Source organism: Phoca vitulina, unplaced genomic scaffold (genome assembly GCF_004348235.1).
Source record: "Phoca vitulina isolate PV1807 unplaced genomic scaffold, GSC_HSeal_1.0 scaffold41, whole genome shotgun sequence".
Taxonomy (NCBI): domain Eukaryota; kingdom Metazoa; phylum Chordata; class Mammalia; order Carnivora; family Phocidae; genus Phoca; species Phoca vitulina.
Window position 1 is genome coordinate 3,264,915 of NW_022589744.1, and position 16,411 is coordinate 3,281,325.

Here is a 16,411-nt window from a genome sequence, read left to right on the forward strand (position 1 = left end):
AGAAGATCACTATTTAGGGGCATCTGGCTGGCTCAGTCAGTAGACCATGTGACTCTTGATCTTGGAGTTGTGAGCTCCAGCCCCACATTGGGCGTAGAGCTTACAAAGAAGATCAATATTAAGGAAGTGAGAGTGCTTAATGCACTTGAAGCAAAATCAAGTGTTTAGTCACTTGAAAGTGAAACATTTCCGGTGCCTGGGTGACTCAGTCGGTTAAGCGTCCACCTTGAGCTCAGGTCCTGATCCCCAGGTCCTTGGATCGAGCCCTGCATCTGGCTCTCTGCTCAATATGGGGCTTGAATTCATGCCCCAATACTTATTTTTAAAAAGAACTTGAGTTTGATCCCAAACACTGCCACTGAGTAACAAGCTATCTTGAGCAAATCTCTCAGCTTCTTGGGGTGCCTGGCTGGCTCAGTTGGTAGAGCATGCTACTCTTGATCTCGGGGTCACAAGTTCAGGCCCCACATCAGGCGTAGAGCTTACTTAAATTGTATTAAAAAAATAAATTGTGGGGCGCCTGGGTGGCTCCATCGGTTAAGCATCTGCCTTTGGCTCAGGTCATGATCCCAGCGTCCTGGGGTCCAGCCCCTCCCTGCTCAGCAGGGAGTCAGCTTCTCTCCCCGCTGCTCTTTTGTGTGTGCGCACTCTCTCTCTCTCTCTCAAATAAATAAATAAAATCTTTTTTTTTTTAAGTGAAACACTTGAGGTAGTCTCTATACATGAGGAAATATCAATAAAACAAAGATGATGACTATGATTGATATTATTCAACAAGGTTTGGAAAGTTCTCATCAATGCAATAAAAAAGTTAAAGGTTTGAGAAGAGGAGGCAAAATATTTTTTAGATTACACGGTTTCCTTTGGGAAAACCCAAAGGAATCAGTTGAAAATGGTTTGGGGGGTGCTTGGCTGGCTCAGTTGGAGAGCACGTGGTTCTTGTTCTCAGGGTCATGAGTTCAAGCCCCATGTTGGGTGTAGAGATAACTTAAACGAATAAATAAAAACTTTAAAAAAAGAAAATAGTCTGGAATATTTTTGGGTATACACAAATTGGATTATACAAAATGTATGGATATACAAATTAGTAGCTTTTCTATACATCTACCAAAAGCAGTTAGAAAATATAAAAGGCAAAAAGAACTTTTCTACATTACATCAAAAATATAAAATATCCAGGAAATAAATTTAACATAAAGATGTGTTTAGAGCTTAGATGAAGAAAATGATAATATCCTAATGGAGGAAAGAAGACTCAAAGAAATATAGAGATATGCTATTTTCATGGACAGAAAGACAATATTGGACAGCTGTCAATTCCTTTACAAATGAATCTATCCATTTAATACAAATTCAAAAAATCCAACAGAATTTTTAAAATTTAGCAGAGTACACTTGGGAAAACAAAACACTGTGATAGACAATTTTTGAAAAGAAAAATGTGTTATAATATCACTATAATTATAACAATGTCCGAATGTGGGCATATAAGCATGGGAGTAGACAGAGGGAGTAAGAGAAAATCTAGAAATAGACCTAAATTTATTAGAAGTTAATACTCTCTATATTAAAGATGACATCTCAAATTTAGGAAAGGATGGATTTATTTGTCAATTGGGTTAGACAACTTTCTAGTTATTTTAGAAAAAATAAATTAGATTCTTACCTCATACTACATATCCAAATAAATTCCAGATGGAACCAAGATTTAACGACAAGCACTAGAAAAATAGAGGCTGATATATATATATAATTTTGAGTTGGAGAACGTCTAAGCATGACACAAAACACTGGGGACATTGTTAAACAAAAGACTGATGGATTTTACTGTACAAAATTTAAAAATTTGATGGCCAATAAATCACTAACAGGTTAAAAATCAACACAATTTTGTGAGGAAATATCTGCAATATATATAATGGACAAAGAGTTAAAATTCTTAGGCTAGAAATAACTCTCAAAATCATAAAAGAAAATGAACATCCTAATAAATAGACAAAGACTAAGAACAGGCATTTGGCCAAAGAAGAAATCCAATGGCAAATAAATCCATGAGAAAATCTACAATATCACCAGCAATTAAAGAAACGCAAATTAAAACAAAGAGAAACTCTTTCTTATTTTTTAAAAATATTTTATTTTTAAGTAATCTCTACACTCAGTGTGGGACTCAAATTCACAACCCCGGAGATTGAGTTGCATGCTCCTCTGACTGAGCCAGCCAGGCATTCCAGAAGCCCTTTAAAAAAAAAAACAAAAAAACTTTTTGGAACAGCAAGGATATCAAATAATGATGATCTGATATCCCAATGTGGAGAAATAGGCTTTATTACATACCTACATTGATTGCTGGTCAGTGTGAACTGATACAACATATTTGGGGGACAAAACAGCAATATGTAGCAAAAACATTGAAATTATCATATATTTGACCCAGCAATACAATGCCTAGGAATTCAGTCATTAAAAATGACCATGGGGCACCTGGCCGGCTCAGTCAGAAGAGCATGGGACTCTTGATCTTGGGATCGTGAGTTCAAACCTCAGACTGGGTGTAGAGATTACTTAAAAATAAAAAATCTTAAAAAGAAATATTCCATATGATGGAATCCCATACTCAATGAAATAGAAAGATGTTGACATATCATTAACATTTTTAAAAAGATTTTATTTATTTATTTGAGAGAGAAAGCGAAAGTGCACAAGCAGGGGAGGGAGAAGGAGGCCCGCCACTGAGCAGGGAGCTGGCCACAGGAATCTGGAATCAAGACCTGAGCCGGCTTAACTGACTGAACCACCCAGGTGCCCCTCATTAATATTTTAATAAAAACGATGTTAAAAGTATCTATATACCATGATCCCACTTTTATATAAAGAAACTATGTAACATATTTACATGCACATATATGTGTAGAAAAAGGTCTGGAAATTGATATACCGAAATATCCATAGTAGTTATTTCTAGATAATAGGATTGTTGGTGATTTTTTCTTTTTTCTTTTGTATTAACTATTCTGCAAAGAATATGTGTTACTTATACACATTTTAAAGGATTTTATAAAGGGATGGAAGATATCAGAAAAAAACAGCCAACAGATTTGACTATATAAACTAGTAACATTTCTTATGTAAGATATCAAAAATCATTACGTCAATCATTAGAACACTTCAACACCTCAGAAACCACCACCCCACCCCTGCCGTACCCTTCCCAGTACCTACTCCCAAGAACACCCTGACTTTTTGCACCTTGAATTAGTTTTGTCTATTTATGAACCTATAGAAATGAAATTACATAGTATATAGTGTTTTGTGTCGGACTTTTTTTTACTTGAGATCATGTTTATGAGATTGATCCATATTTCGCTTTTGTAATTGCAGCTCATTTATTTTCTTTGGTTTACGGCAACAAGTGTGGTTCACAATTTTGTCTCCAGGGGACATTCGGCATTGTCGGGAGACAGCGTAGATTGTCATAACTAGAAGTGGAGGGCACTCGTACCCAGTGGGTAAGGCCAGGGAGACTGGTCAACGACCTGCAGAGCACAGCAAAGAATTATCTTGGCCTCCATGTTAATAGTGCTGAGGTGAAGAAACCCTGCTCTAGGGGTGTCTGGCTGGCTCAGTGGGTAGAGCATGCAACTCTTGATCTTCGGGTTGTAAGTTCAAGCCCCATGGTGGGTGTAGAGATTATGTAAAAATAAAATCTTTAAAAACCAAAAAATCCAAACCCCTGCTCTATCTTGTTCCAGTATGTCACAATATATCCATTCCTCTAACGATGGGGACACAGAAAGGTTTACAACTGTGAACAGCCTGAAATGTTCACACATTATGGTTTGTCCAAATGACAATGTATTAGGCAGTTATGAGATTTCACATTTGCAAAGAGTTTTTAATAGTATTTTGAACAGTTTTTATTTATTTATTTATTTGAGAGAGAGAATGAGAGAGAGAGAGAGCACAAGAGGGGGGAGAGGGAGAAGCAGACTCCCCGCTGAGCAGGGAGCGCGATGCGGGACTCGATCCCGGGACTCCAGGATCATGACCTGAGCCGAAGGCAGTCGCTTAACCAACTGAGCCACCCAGGCGCCCTGAACAATTTTAATTGAATAAGAGCTGGATACAAAAATTGTATGCACAAAACATAAAATGGGGAAGCCTTTCTGTCATGGTGTCACGTGAACAACACAGGATCCAAAATAGTGTAGACGCTCTGCCCACAGCCGTGGAAGAATGATAACCAAGAAGGAGCCTGGGAAGAAATACATGGAGGTGTTGTAAGGATGGTGGGGCGCAGGGGCAGCGAAGCGAGGCCTGCATTCTGTAGTTCCTGGGTCTACTCTTTTATTTTCCAAATGTTCTGTTACAATAATGTAGAGTGATAGGAAAATACAACAAAGAGTTAAAACAACAACAACAACAACAACCAGCTACTCACAACCTCTCCTGGACTCACCGTTGTTTGTGGGAGAGTTTGTAGGGTGTGGAGGCTCTCCAGCATCTTCTCCCACTGAATGTTGTTTTCCGCAGTGAGCCACGTGAGGGGAGGATTTATGTCCTTACATCCCAGGATCGAGCCCAATCCCTGTGGGAGTAAGTCTAGGGGTTGTCTTTGAAAGTCTGAAGAATTTGGGGAGAGCCTGGTCGCCATCGAGATGGTCCTGAAATCGAAGAACTGGAACGTGACCGTGATTTACCTAATGGAAACCAAAGCAACTATTGTACTCTTATTAAAGAATGATTATGACTGAGATTTCTGGCTTCTAAAACAGTGTCTGGAACACAGTATTTTGATACCCACTCGCGGACTAGAGTTCAATTCTGGCACTAACCACCCAGAGTTAGTGCAGACCCCACTATTTAAAGGGCATGCTCCACAGCAGGACCGCTCCTATTTCGGACCACCTGGCTGCAGACCTGGGGTTCTCACGATCCCCCTCAGGTGCGATCATTTTCTGTAACAACGCACAGAACTCAGGAAAGCACAATACTTAGGATCGCAATTGTATCATACAGGAGTCAAATCAGGACCGGCTACACGGAGAGACACATAGGATGAGATCTGGAAGGGTCCCAAATGCATAGCTTCAGTGTTCTCTTTCCATGGATTAGGGAGCATCGCCCTCCTAGCACATCACCAACCAGGAAGCTCCACGGAGTTTTCATCGGGGTTTCTTTTTTTTTTTTAAGATTTTATTTATTTATTTTACAGAGAGAGTGAGAGAGCACATGCAGGGGGAACAGTAGAAGGAGAGGGAGAAGCAGGCTCCCCACCGAGCAGGGAGCTCGATGAGGGGCTTGATCCCAGGACCCTGGGACCATGACCTGAGCCGAAGGCAGACGCTTAACCATCTAAGCCACCCAGGCGCCCCTCATTGGGGTTTCATTACGTAGGCCAGATGGATTAAATCATTGACCATCCAACTGAACCCAATCTACAGCCTCTCTCCCCTCCCTGGAGGTCAGGCAGGCTCAAAGTTCTGCCCCTCTAATCGCATGGTTGGTCTCTCTGGTGACCAGCTCCCATCCTGAAGCCATCAAGGAGCCCTCCAAGAGTCACCGCACTAGCAAAAACTCAGGTGTGATCCAGGAAGCTCACGAGTCACTACGACACTTCTATCACCTAGGAAATTCCAAGGGTTTTAGAAGCTCCATGCCAGGAACCTGGCACAAATTCTTTATTATACAACACATAGTAGACACTCAATAAATATTTGCTAAGCGGAAAGATACACTAAAAATACCAGAAATTGGCAGGGGAGAGAAAGGCGGTTAGGCTCCTAGATTCTTCCACCTGACAAGTGTATATACCTATTATGAAGACAGACACATTAGGCTACAAAAAACCAATACCGTTAAACATTCCAATCCTCTGACAAACTCCCCCTGCTCTGGTTTATATTACCAAGCACCCTGATGATAATTTGACTTCCCATGTGGCTTGTTTATAGAAAGACAACGCTAGCCAAGCTGACATGAGTATGCACTTCTGCCTGAGTCGATTTCTCGTTGTAAATTAATAAAGTGGCATTCTGGCTTACGTGGATCAGTCTCCTTGAGCTCTTTGTGCCTTCCACCATCAGTGTAGTTTCTGAGCCAGATGCTGCCCAAGACCCAACCCTGGACTCTGGCAAGTTCTTCCAGGCTGGTGCCACCCTGGAAGCCTCTAAGAGCCTATGGGAGCCATCCAGCCGGCTCTCTGCCTCTACATTTCAGGGTGTGGGCTTTGGGGCATTCACAACATTCCTGCAACAGAAGAGTTTCGGGAACACCCCAAATTGGATCTGGGTGACTTGAATATAATCTCAAGCAAGCAGGTATGTCTGAGATGTGGTTGTAAATGAGAAAGCTTAAGCCTAATTAATTTTATCCCACTTGACTTAAAGAAAGAGCATGTGAAAGAAGAGGGTCTGAGGACATCTGTAAACTGGGCCTCAAGAACATAAGCTTCCAGAGGCTGGAGACCTGACTCATGTACACAGGCTTTGCAGTGACTGGAGAGATTTTACTCTTCTGGAGGAAATAGAGAACTCACTCCTCTAAAACCCGAATGAGGAAGATTAGCCCACCATGAGCTGCAATTCAATTTAGTGCTCAACAAACAAACTTCTGGTTAATAATGAGATTGCTGAATCATCTTTACCATATCCTCTCCATTGCAAATTAATGAATGATGGTCTGGTTTATACATCTTCTTCTTATGAGTTTGTTTAATATGAGTCAGTCCCACAAATCTGATGAATTGACATGAGTTTCAAGCTAAAGAAAGTTGAGGATCGAACTACAGAGGACAGTGATCCCCTCCAACATATCATCAGCCTGTGACTAGCCAGCCAGCTCCTCTCTCGATGAACATATTTACCTCACTGAATCCCTTAAACCACAGGACACCTAATTCAGGAAACTGTTCTACAGTACTTTTTTTTAAAGTTTATTTTTAGTAATCTCTTCACCCCACATGGGGCTCGAACTCACACCTGGAGATCAAGAGTGGCGTGCTCTTCTGACTGAGCCAGCCGGGCGCCCCTGCTCTACAGTGAATGACATTCTCTTTGGATACCCACTTGGCTCCATTGTCACCAGCCTGCTTTCTTGGAGATCTTGGTTGTTAGAATACCTTTTTTTAAATTGGAATTAAACATGTCATCTTATAACTTCTACCTACTGGTTCTTTCACAAAATATCACAAATGTTTTTGTGCGCCTAGGCTGTTTAGCCTCAGTTCCTGTGAAGGAACTTGGTGATGGAGCCAAGCCTTCTCACTCCCCTATTGTTCTCCAAGCTTTCCAGTGTCTTTCTTGAAAACATGATCCCCCCTGAATCTGGTCAGTTCACTAGCATTATTATTTTTGAGACATAAGATATTGGTGCAGCAAAAGTTTGTTATTTCTTTCAGCAGCTGCATCGCACTTGTTGGCTCATATGCTTCAGATAAAATGCCTTCACCTCAGTGCATTTCCCCTTCCTTTTGGGTTTGAAGCTGTTGAAATGAGACACACATTGGTAAGGCTGTGGGTTTACTACCGTGAGCTTATCCACACCCCACACCCCACACCCCCACCCTTGGTGAATGCTATTTCTGATCAATCTGAGGAAGAGGGTCCTTAGCTCAGGACTCATACACAGAGTCGTTTCAAGAATTCAGACCTAAGCAGCGAATGAGTTTATTTTTCTTAGAAAGAAAGAGAGAGGGAGAGAGAGAGAGAGAAACAACAAAAGATCTACCTTTCTCTAGGAGAGGAGCCATCACGAGAGAGCTGGGGAGGTGTTTTTCTCATTTTTATCTCCTAGCACCTGGTTGGGTAAAAGGCACTCAGCATGGGCTTGATGAATCTAGCCAACGAGATACTAATTTCAATTGAGAGAGAGGAAAGAAAAAATAAAAGAAAAAAGAAAGACGGGAAAGGAGAAGGGAGAAGAGAGAGTATTTTGCTCAAGGCTGTTTTTCCTTCTGGTTCTAGAATATAAAAATGGCATACATAGTAAAATAGTTTAACCAAACCGAGGCTTGGTTTCTCTCAGAACCCCTGACACATTCCCCGATGAATTTTTCCTGTCATCTTGAATCCCTTCCACAAGCCCAAATGGTCTTCAGCACTAATCTGCCTATTTGTTGTTGACTTAATCTGGAAAAAACTTCCTATCACTCCTTCTCCCCCACCCTGTCCCTCAGCCCCTCAACACCCTTATTCTCTCCACTTGCCCCACCCTCCCCTCCCCCCTGCCCCAGTGCGCAAACCCACACGGGTTTCAAGTTCAGGATTTGATGTCACTGCCACAGACATTCGCAGGGACAACTTTGAGAGGCCATGTGCTTGTCCCTCTTAGGAAGTGGGAGAACTCCCTGCAGCTCGGTTTTGTTCCAATGGTCTGTTCAGTGAGTGATTCCCGTTTCCCCAAAGGCTGCCCCTCATTAGCATGAACGGGGGTGGGGGTGTGGAGAAGGGGTGGGGGGAGAGAAAGAGCAAAAGCCCAGGCTCAGTTTTAGAGCCTGGGAACCGTGTCTACGAAAATGACAGCTAGAGCTTTCTGGCTCCTCTGTTTGATCGTTGGATCATCTCCCGAAGCCCCAGTGGCGGAGAGAAAAGGTAAGATCGGTGAAATGCTGAGTCCTGGGAGAGGAGCAGGGCTGGGGTGGGGGCCGGGGGCCGGGGGAGAGGGCGCGCTGAAGGGCGGGACGAGAAAGGGGTCAGAGCGTGCAGGAGAGGGGACTCGGGTCCGTGTTCGTGTTCGAAAGGAGCCAACTGTGTCCCCAAGATTTTGTGTGTCCTGGCAGCCTTTTCGGAAAGAAGCCAGTTCAGCTACTGAAATGATCTCGAGCGAGCCGGGCAGGCTGGAGAAAACTTTGCATGTTAAGTAGTTGCTCCATCACAGAGGAGGGAAAGTGTCAAAAGGGGTCGCGGCGTGCCTTTCGGGCGCCGTGCGGGCCGGGCTCGCAGGACGCGGCGGGCGGCGGGCGCCGGGAGGAGCGCGGGGTCCGCCCTGCGCGGGGGCCCGGGTGCCGCGGGCGGTCCGGGGCGCTGGGTGCGCCCGCCGCGGCTGAGGGCGAAGGGGAGCCCAAATCGGACGTGTCTCCCCTCTCGCTGCAAGCCCCAGCGAATGGCCCGCGGGATACCTGAGTCTTGAACACACACACACACACACACACACACACACACACACTTTCGTGCATGAGACGAAAATAAGTTACGGAGGGAATGAAATAATGAAATAAGGGATTCTCTGCGGGGAGAGGTTTTTGTTTTGCTTTGATTTGGATGTTCTTCTGCTCGATTCACTATCTCTGGGAAAAACAGCTTCCGCACCTCACAGGGCAATTTACTTTGGGTTATTTTTCCACATGGAAATTGAATGACTTCAGTGGCATTTAACCCAAATATCAGACAATCTTTCCCATGACAACAGATGGTGATATCAATGGGGAAGCAGTTGTGAGGTCAACAGTTGACAGTCAGGAATTGGATATCTACCAGAACTTTATTCAGCTGTGTATGGGACAACGTTGGACATAATGAGTCAGAATCAACCTCTCTGCAAAAACATGAACTATAACCAGCTATTATTGCTGGGTGAAAGCTGATTTTAAAGGAGATTGTCAATTGGGCGAGATAAATCACTTTAAATGAAGTGTTGAAAGAGCTGCGAGGGGGCAGACCAAGCTCTTCGATGCAAGAGGAGAGAAATGCGGAAAACCAGCCGTGGAGACAACAGAAAAAGAAAAGTAAAGACAGGTTCTTGTGCCTCTTTGGAGGGCACTGGGACCCAGGCAAACGGGGAGGTGATATTGTGTAACTGTGCATGGAAAGTTGCCCAGCTTCCAAGCTGGCTGAAGTTTGCTCACTAACCTGTCTGCAGAGCTGGGGAAAATCACTAATAATTTAAAAAAATTGTTTTCATGCCGTATCATTTAAGAGATTTTTCTCCACCAGGGAAGGGGGAAATGTAAGTGGTGTGTGTGTGCTTTCATACTCAACCAGGGGCCTCGGCCTCCCAGCCATGCTTTAAAAATCTTTCTTAGCTGTAGTTTACGAGTAAGTGGTGTCCAAGAAGCCAGATAAAAATCCACTCACAGAGACCAAGATGACAGTGTAAACACGGATGGGAAAACCAAATAGCTCTGTTGTCAGGGGCGCTTAAACAATTAGGAGAACCTGTAATATGAGACCTTTCCCCCTGGGGTTTGCTCTTGGTACTTTCTCAACAAATTGTACATAGCAAAAAGGCGGATGTTTATATATATATTAAAGAAACGGCAAAAAGAGTTTATTATTTAACCACAGTTGACAGTTGTGTTTAGTCCTAGAACAAATAGGTTGTTGCAGTTTTAAAAGCTATAGATTTGAAAAGGTTCCTTAACAAAATGAAATGTTCCCCTGTGGTGAGAACATTTTTCTTAGTTGGCCTCATTCTTAGAGGGCAAGACGCTCATCTCAGTCTTTCCCTGGGGCCTAGGAAACCTGTGCTCCACTCGGACCCGAAGCGGAGTGGCGCACAGGGGCGCCTTCCTCACCACAGGGGCGCCTTCCTCTCCCCCTCCCGTTCCTTTGCCTTCACTTCCAGGTCTCCCGGCCTCTCCCCCAACCCCCCCATCGCTCCTCTCGCAGGTGCTTGCTAAGTTTACATTGTCCCCATCTCCTCTCCCCTCCCAGAGCCCTTTCTTCGCCCGCCCGCCCATCGGCCTCTCCGACCCTCCGCCCGCCTTCCCACCCCCCCTCAACCTCGCCCGCCTCTCCTCTCCTCCCCACTCGGCCTCCCCTGCCCTCCCCACAGGGTCTCCCCTCCCCGCCTCTAACCTCCCCCCCCCCACCCTCCCCACTCGGTTTCTCCCCTCCCCTCCCCTCCCAGGCTCTCCTCCCCTGACGGCCTCCCCGGCCTCTCCTCTTTTTTCCCCTACAGCCTCGCCGCCCCACAACAGGAAGCCCGACCCCGGCGGCGGCCCGAGTGCGGAGGAGACGCCGGGGCCCCGGGCGCAGTCGGTCCCTGAGGTCCCGCGGAGGCCGCGCGCGGCCGAGGCCGTTCCCCGCGCTTGGTCCGACCCGCGACGCCGGAAACCCCCGCCGCCCGCCGAGAACCGGGCCGGCTTCCGGGAGGCCGCGCGCGCGCCCGCCGGCCCGCCGAGCCCCCGCCTCGCGCAGGCCGAGAACCGCGCCTCGCCGCGCCGCGTGCCCGCGCTGGAGGACTCCCCGCGGCGCTCACGCGCTCGGGCCCTGCGCTTCCCGGCCGCGCGGCTCCCCGCGCGCGCCGCCGAGACTCCCGCCGGCCCCGCCCACCCCAACCGGCCGCGCGCCGCCGCACCGCCCCCCGGGCCCGCGCCCGCGCCGCCGCCGCGTCTCAGCCCGCCGCAGAGGGACGCGGAGCCCGGCGCCGAGCCCTGCGCGCGCGTCTGCAGGGTGGACCTGGACGAGCGCGAGTCCTACTGCGCGAGCGAATTCGGTGAGCTCCGCCCCGCAGCTCCTCCCGGGCCCGGGCTGCAGAGCCCAGGCCGCGAGGCGAGCCTTTCCGAGCCCAGAGCGCCGGGCTGTGCTCGCGGACTCCCCTAGGGCAGACCCTGGAGAAACCCACTCACTTGATCCTGCAGTCCCCAGGCCCATGTGGACTATTTCGTGATGTGTGCAAAACTCACTGGGGAAAGAGAGGAAATGAGCGTTATGCATTTCTCCAAACTCTTTGTTTTTTGAAAGCAGCAGTGAACGGAATCGTGCATGACGTGGACGTGCTCGGCACAGGGATCCGGCTGGTGACTCTGCTGGTGGACCGGGATGGGCTGTACAAGATGAACCGCCTGTACATCACTCCGGACGGGTTTTTCTTCCGAGTCCACATATTAGCCCTAGACTCCTCCAGCTGCAATAAGCCATGTCCAGAATTTAAACCTGGTATTGAAACTGATCTCACCACTTTATATACGGACTTTATGCCACCACTTGTAACTTGGATGCCATAGCCCAGTCTGTTACCCCAGTACCGTTTTTTTGGGGAGGAGTAGTCTAAAATGAATAGAATTTAGACGACAGGTATTACTTCTGCCACTCCGATTTACGCTCCATCAGCCTCCCGGTGCCTCTGGTTAAAGGTGGGAACAGCATGGATTGACACAAAGCGGGCCCTCAGATATTTGTTGATAAGTGGAGTGAGCGACGAAACAAGGTTGCTAGAGGGACACAGAAGAGGCTTTTAGAAAAAGTTTAGCATGGCCTTTTTTTGGAGGGGGGTAAATACCCGCTCCCACATCTTTCTAGAGGTGTGCTCTGGAAAATCCTCCTGATATATTGTGATTAGGACCTTTGTTCTGTGATGTTGGCTGGTTACAGGTTGATAATCTGGTTATCTTCAGAAGGTCACTAGGCTGTTTCCACCTGTTGTTTGACGGTGCAATGTCTGAGATTTAACATGTGCAGCAAGATAATAGATTCGAGCTTAGGCATTCCTTGCCGGCCTCGCATTTTCTTACTGTTTCTTGGCATTTAAAAGACACTACGAATTTACATTTTGGTTACTTTTTTTCAGGCAGCAGGTATATTGTGATGGGCCACATCTACCATAAGAGACGGCAGCTCCCTACAGCTCTGCTCCAGGTCCTGCGGGGACGGCTCCGACCAGGAGATGGACTGCTCAGGAGCCCCAGTAGCTATGTGAAGAGATTTAACCGAAAAAGGGATGGGCAAGTTCAAAGTGCAATTCACACCCAGTGCGTTTGAAATATATTACCCTTGCACTGCTGGATTGTAAGAGACTTGTTGCATTCAGCAACGAGACAGGACAGGTCTGTCTTCACGGAATGGGGTCTTCCTGTGGAGTAGGGCACACGGCTCCTTCTGGAACTGACTGTGTAGTTCCAAGTCTAATGTCGAAGTTGCCACTTTCTTATTTGCAAAATGCCTCTTCAGTGGTATGCTTCTGAGCTCCCTGGCAAAGTTATTCACACAGCTCAGATAACTGACCTGTCCAGTTAGCAGATCACTGCTTCATGGGGTTTATTTTTAATTATTTTAATTTAAATACATTCTTCAGTAGAAATAGTTCACACACACACACAAAATTTCCTTGATTTTAAATATACAACTCTGAATAGGTTATATCACATATCAAACCAAGTTTCATACTAAAACCATCACATTTTAAATTCTGTACAGAACAGTGCACTAGTCAAAAGACATTGTATGAAATGTCATTTAGATCAAACACTAGGGTCAGAACTCAAGACAAGTATTACAGTTTTACACTTTTTTGAGTACTAACGGGCTTAATTCGAGCAAAATATTATTCGAACAAGTGTTCCCGATGTACCAAAATGTAAGAAATAGTTTTTCGCCTCCCTGCTCCTAAAAACATATGTTTTGTGCCAAACTGGCAACTATCTCATTGCTAAACATACTCTGGGTGTATCTGATGTCATTTTTCTATTAAGACCAAGTATCGTGTTTGTGTTCGTAAAGTAGTAAATCTTGCCTTGAAATCAGATCTTGGATGCACCTGGTTTTTTTAGCCTCACGGAGCCCTAAAGGTTTGGGAAAAAACCTTTCTCAAACTTACTCCAAAAACCCTGGAACCAATATTCAATGACAGCTTGCAAGCATGTGAATTTTAAACATGTTTTCAGTTGCTTTGGAAAAGGTTTAATCATTAGCTGAATTTAATATTGATTTTATACTTGAATCCACAAAGACATTAACAGTTTTTTTAGAAGACCAAGCTGTGTATCAGTTAACTTGAAACACGTGAATAGAGACACAGATCATCCACAGTTGAAGATTACTGCCTAAGGAAAGATAAACAGGAACTGTACCACGGAGGAAAAAAACCAGCCTATTCTGGTCTCAGAGGAGAGGCACTCAGGGAGCTCAAGATGTGTCTTTAGGTAGTCTTTAACGGCCATACAGAACAGGAGCACAATACACCTAAAGGATGTTTAGGACAGGACAGTCGAGCATCCACAAGAAGCTAGTAGCAGTAACATTAAGACGTAACATCTGATTGTGATGGGCGATACTCTTACCTTATTTGTCCCAGACAGGGGGCAAAGAGATAAAATAACATTTGAGAGCTTCTGACTGTTCTGTGGTAAAGCATTACTGAGGGATTTTTAGAGAATTTTCCAAAAACGAGTCTTGCCCAAACTTACTAAAAATCATGCTAGAATTGCTTCTTGGGAATGAATCAACTGCATTAATTATAACGCAAACTATTGGCAGGAGAGTAAGCAGAGATTGAAGAGCTTCTGGCTTTTTTGTTTTTTAGGATAAACATTAACTGAGATATAAGTAGCACCAGTCACAAAAACCAAAGCCGAATTTTTAAATGTGAAAAGACTAAGTGGTGATCTTGAATAACACGGTGAAAAAAACTGCAAAATGGCCAGATAAACTATTGGTTGGTCGCCAGTTAGAACGTGAAAGGAAGAGTTAAATCGCTTTTCCGTAAGCCCGAGGGTGAGGGTTTGATGAGACCACTTTGATGATACTCCGTTTCTGAGGAGCTGCGGAATCACAGGGACAGAATCCTGTGATGGGCCGGATAGCTGGAGGTTGTACGGTGAGTGTGTACACACGGGCAGACACAAGCAGGCCAGCTTTTTAGAAGCTGCCCCATCAGAGTTATGGCCATCATTCAAGACCAGGTGGAAAGGAGAGACAGGTGAGGCTCAAAAGAGGCAGAACAGGGGTGCGCGAGGGGTGTGTGCACAGGAGGCAGCAATAACCCCGGGTTAGGCAAAAAAGGTTAAGAATCTCATTTTCAATATTCAGCCAGTACCTTGGATACAATCTTTTAATTTTATGGAAAATTTTAAGTAGCCAATTCATTGTAGTTCCTAATCCTTGTCCTACTGAAAGATTTTTCTTAGCACATGCATTTGTGCTCGTGTAATAGTCCCTCATCAGTAAAATACTCCACTGCCTTCAAGAGGAACTCAGCAGCATCTCTCCTTTGAATTAAGCTGCTAGAACTCAAGGAAAAAAGTACTTGTCTTGCTTTTAGGTCTATACAAAATATATACCTTTATTTGGTACTAACTTTTAAGTTTTTAAAGGTATCACTTGACACTGTTTATATTTCCCTTCAATCATTTTTTAAAAGATTTTATTTATTTGACAGAGAGAGAGACAGCGAGAGAGGGAACACAAGCAGGGGGAGTGGGAGAGGGAGAAGCAGGCCTCCCGCTGAGCAGGGAGCCTGATGTGGGGCTCGATCCCAGGACCCTGGGATCATGACCTGAGCTGAAGGCAGACGCTTAACCAGCTGAGCCACCCAGACCATCATCCCTTCAATCATTTTTAAGGTTGATCAAAAACACACGTATATGTAAACACCTAAAAACTGACCAACTGCCACCCAATTTCAGGTCCAGAATTTTATCATTTAAAGCTTCTCTTTAGTTGAATTTGGTCTAAATTGGATCAAATGGGGGTGTGATCTTCTAAGAAATGTCTTTTTTGGTAGCTTACTCAAAGTGTCCAGATGTAACCTCAGAATATTTCAGATTATTAAAAATACTTCTGGGGCGCCTGGGTGGCTCAGTCGTTAGGTGTCTGCCTTCGGCTCAGGTCATGATCCCAGGGTTCTGGGATCGAGCCCCGCATCGGGCTCCCTGCTCAGCGGGAAGCCTTATTCTCTCTCTCTCAAATAAATATTTTGAAAAGAAAGAAAAAATAAAAATACTTCTCAGCTGGCTCTTTCCCCCCAAGCACTCACAAGACACTACTCTGTCCATGAGATAGCACCATTCTCACTTTCAGGATGAGAAACTGGAGGCTTCCAAGGAACAGCCTCAAATCACAGAGTGGGAGCTAGGATAACTGCGCAGCTCTGTCTAGTTCAGCCCATCCGTCCGTGCACGTTTTAAAAAGGTCACCACCAGGCTGGCTCTCTAATCTCAGAAACGCACAACAGATGAATACAAATAGGGAAAGAACCTCAATTTACAGATTCTGGGAAGGCAGATTATAAACAACAGGAAATCTCAGGGTCTCTAACACTCCAGGCCATTTGAAATATAAAGAGACAATTGTTTTACTTTGGAAAAGATCTCTGAAAGTTGACAATTTTTTTTTTTTTTAAACCTATTGCAGGACATTAAAATACAAATCCTGCAGACTCTGGATGGGAGAAAAAAGCCTTACCAATATTATGAAAACACTTCTTATGAAAGGTTTTCGAGGACTGTGAACTTCGCAGATGAAACATAACAAGCACCGATAATACTTTTAGTCAAGGAAATCTGATGCGAAGTACATGTATTTACAAGTCTAAAGACTGGATAGAAAAATCCTAACCACATATCACAAACGTGCATTCTACTACTTGGATTACTCAAAGCAAAATAGCTGTGATATGTATATCTTATTGACTAGCAGGAGCTTGTCAAAGAATACTCCTAGAAAAGCAGCTTTTGAAACTCATTATGTGTTAT

General features: G+C 45.0%; 1 protein-coding gene across 1 annotated transcript; it reads left to right on the top strand.

Moving 5' to 3' along the window:
* The first annotated feature begins 11,319 nt into the window (after positions 1 to 11,319).
* Positions 11,320 to 15,102, top strand: CUNH17orf58 (chromosome unknown C17orf58 homolog). The gene is made up of 3 exons (XM_032429907.1): positions 11,320 to 11,436; positions 11,688 to 11,879; positions 12,511 to 15,102. The coding sequence occupies exons 2-3, from the start codon at positions 11,777 to 11,779 to the stop codon at positions 12,699 to 12,701; spliced, it is 294 nt and encodes a 97-aa protein (XP_032285798.1). The 5' UTR covers positions 11,320 to 11,436; positions 11,688 to 11,776; the 3' UTR covers positions 12,702 to 15,102.
* The last annotated feature ends 1,309 nt before the right edge of the window (positions 15,103 to 16,411 follow it).

What these genes read in the sequence shown, in the direction of transcription:
- CUNH17orf58 (XM_032429907.1), top strand. Translation starts at nt 11,777, where the DNA reads ATGAACCGCCTGTACATCACTCCGGACGGGTTTTTCTTCCGAGTCCAC. An exon ending in ATGTCCAGAATTTAAACCTG is followed by an intron (nt 11,880 to 12,510) that starts GTATTGAAACTG and finishes ACTTTTTTTCAG; the next exon opens with GCAGCAGGTATATTGTGATG.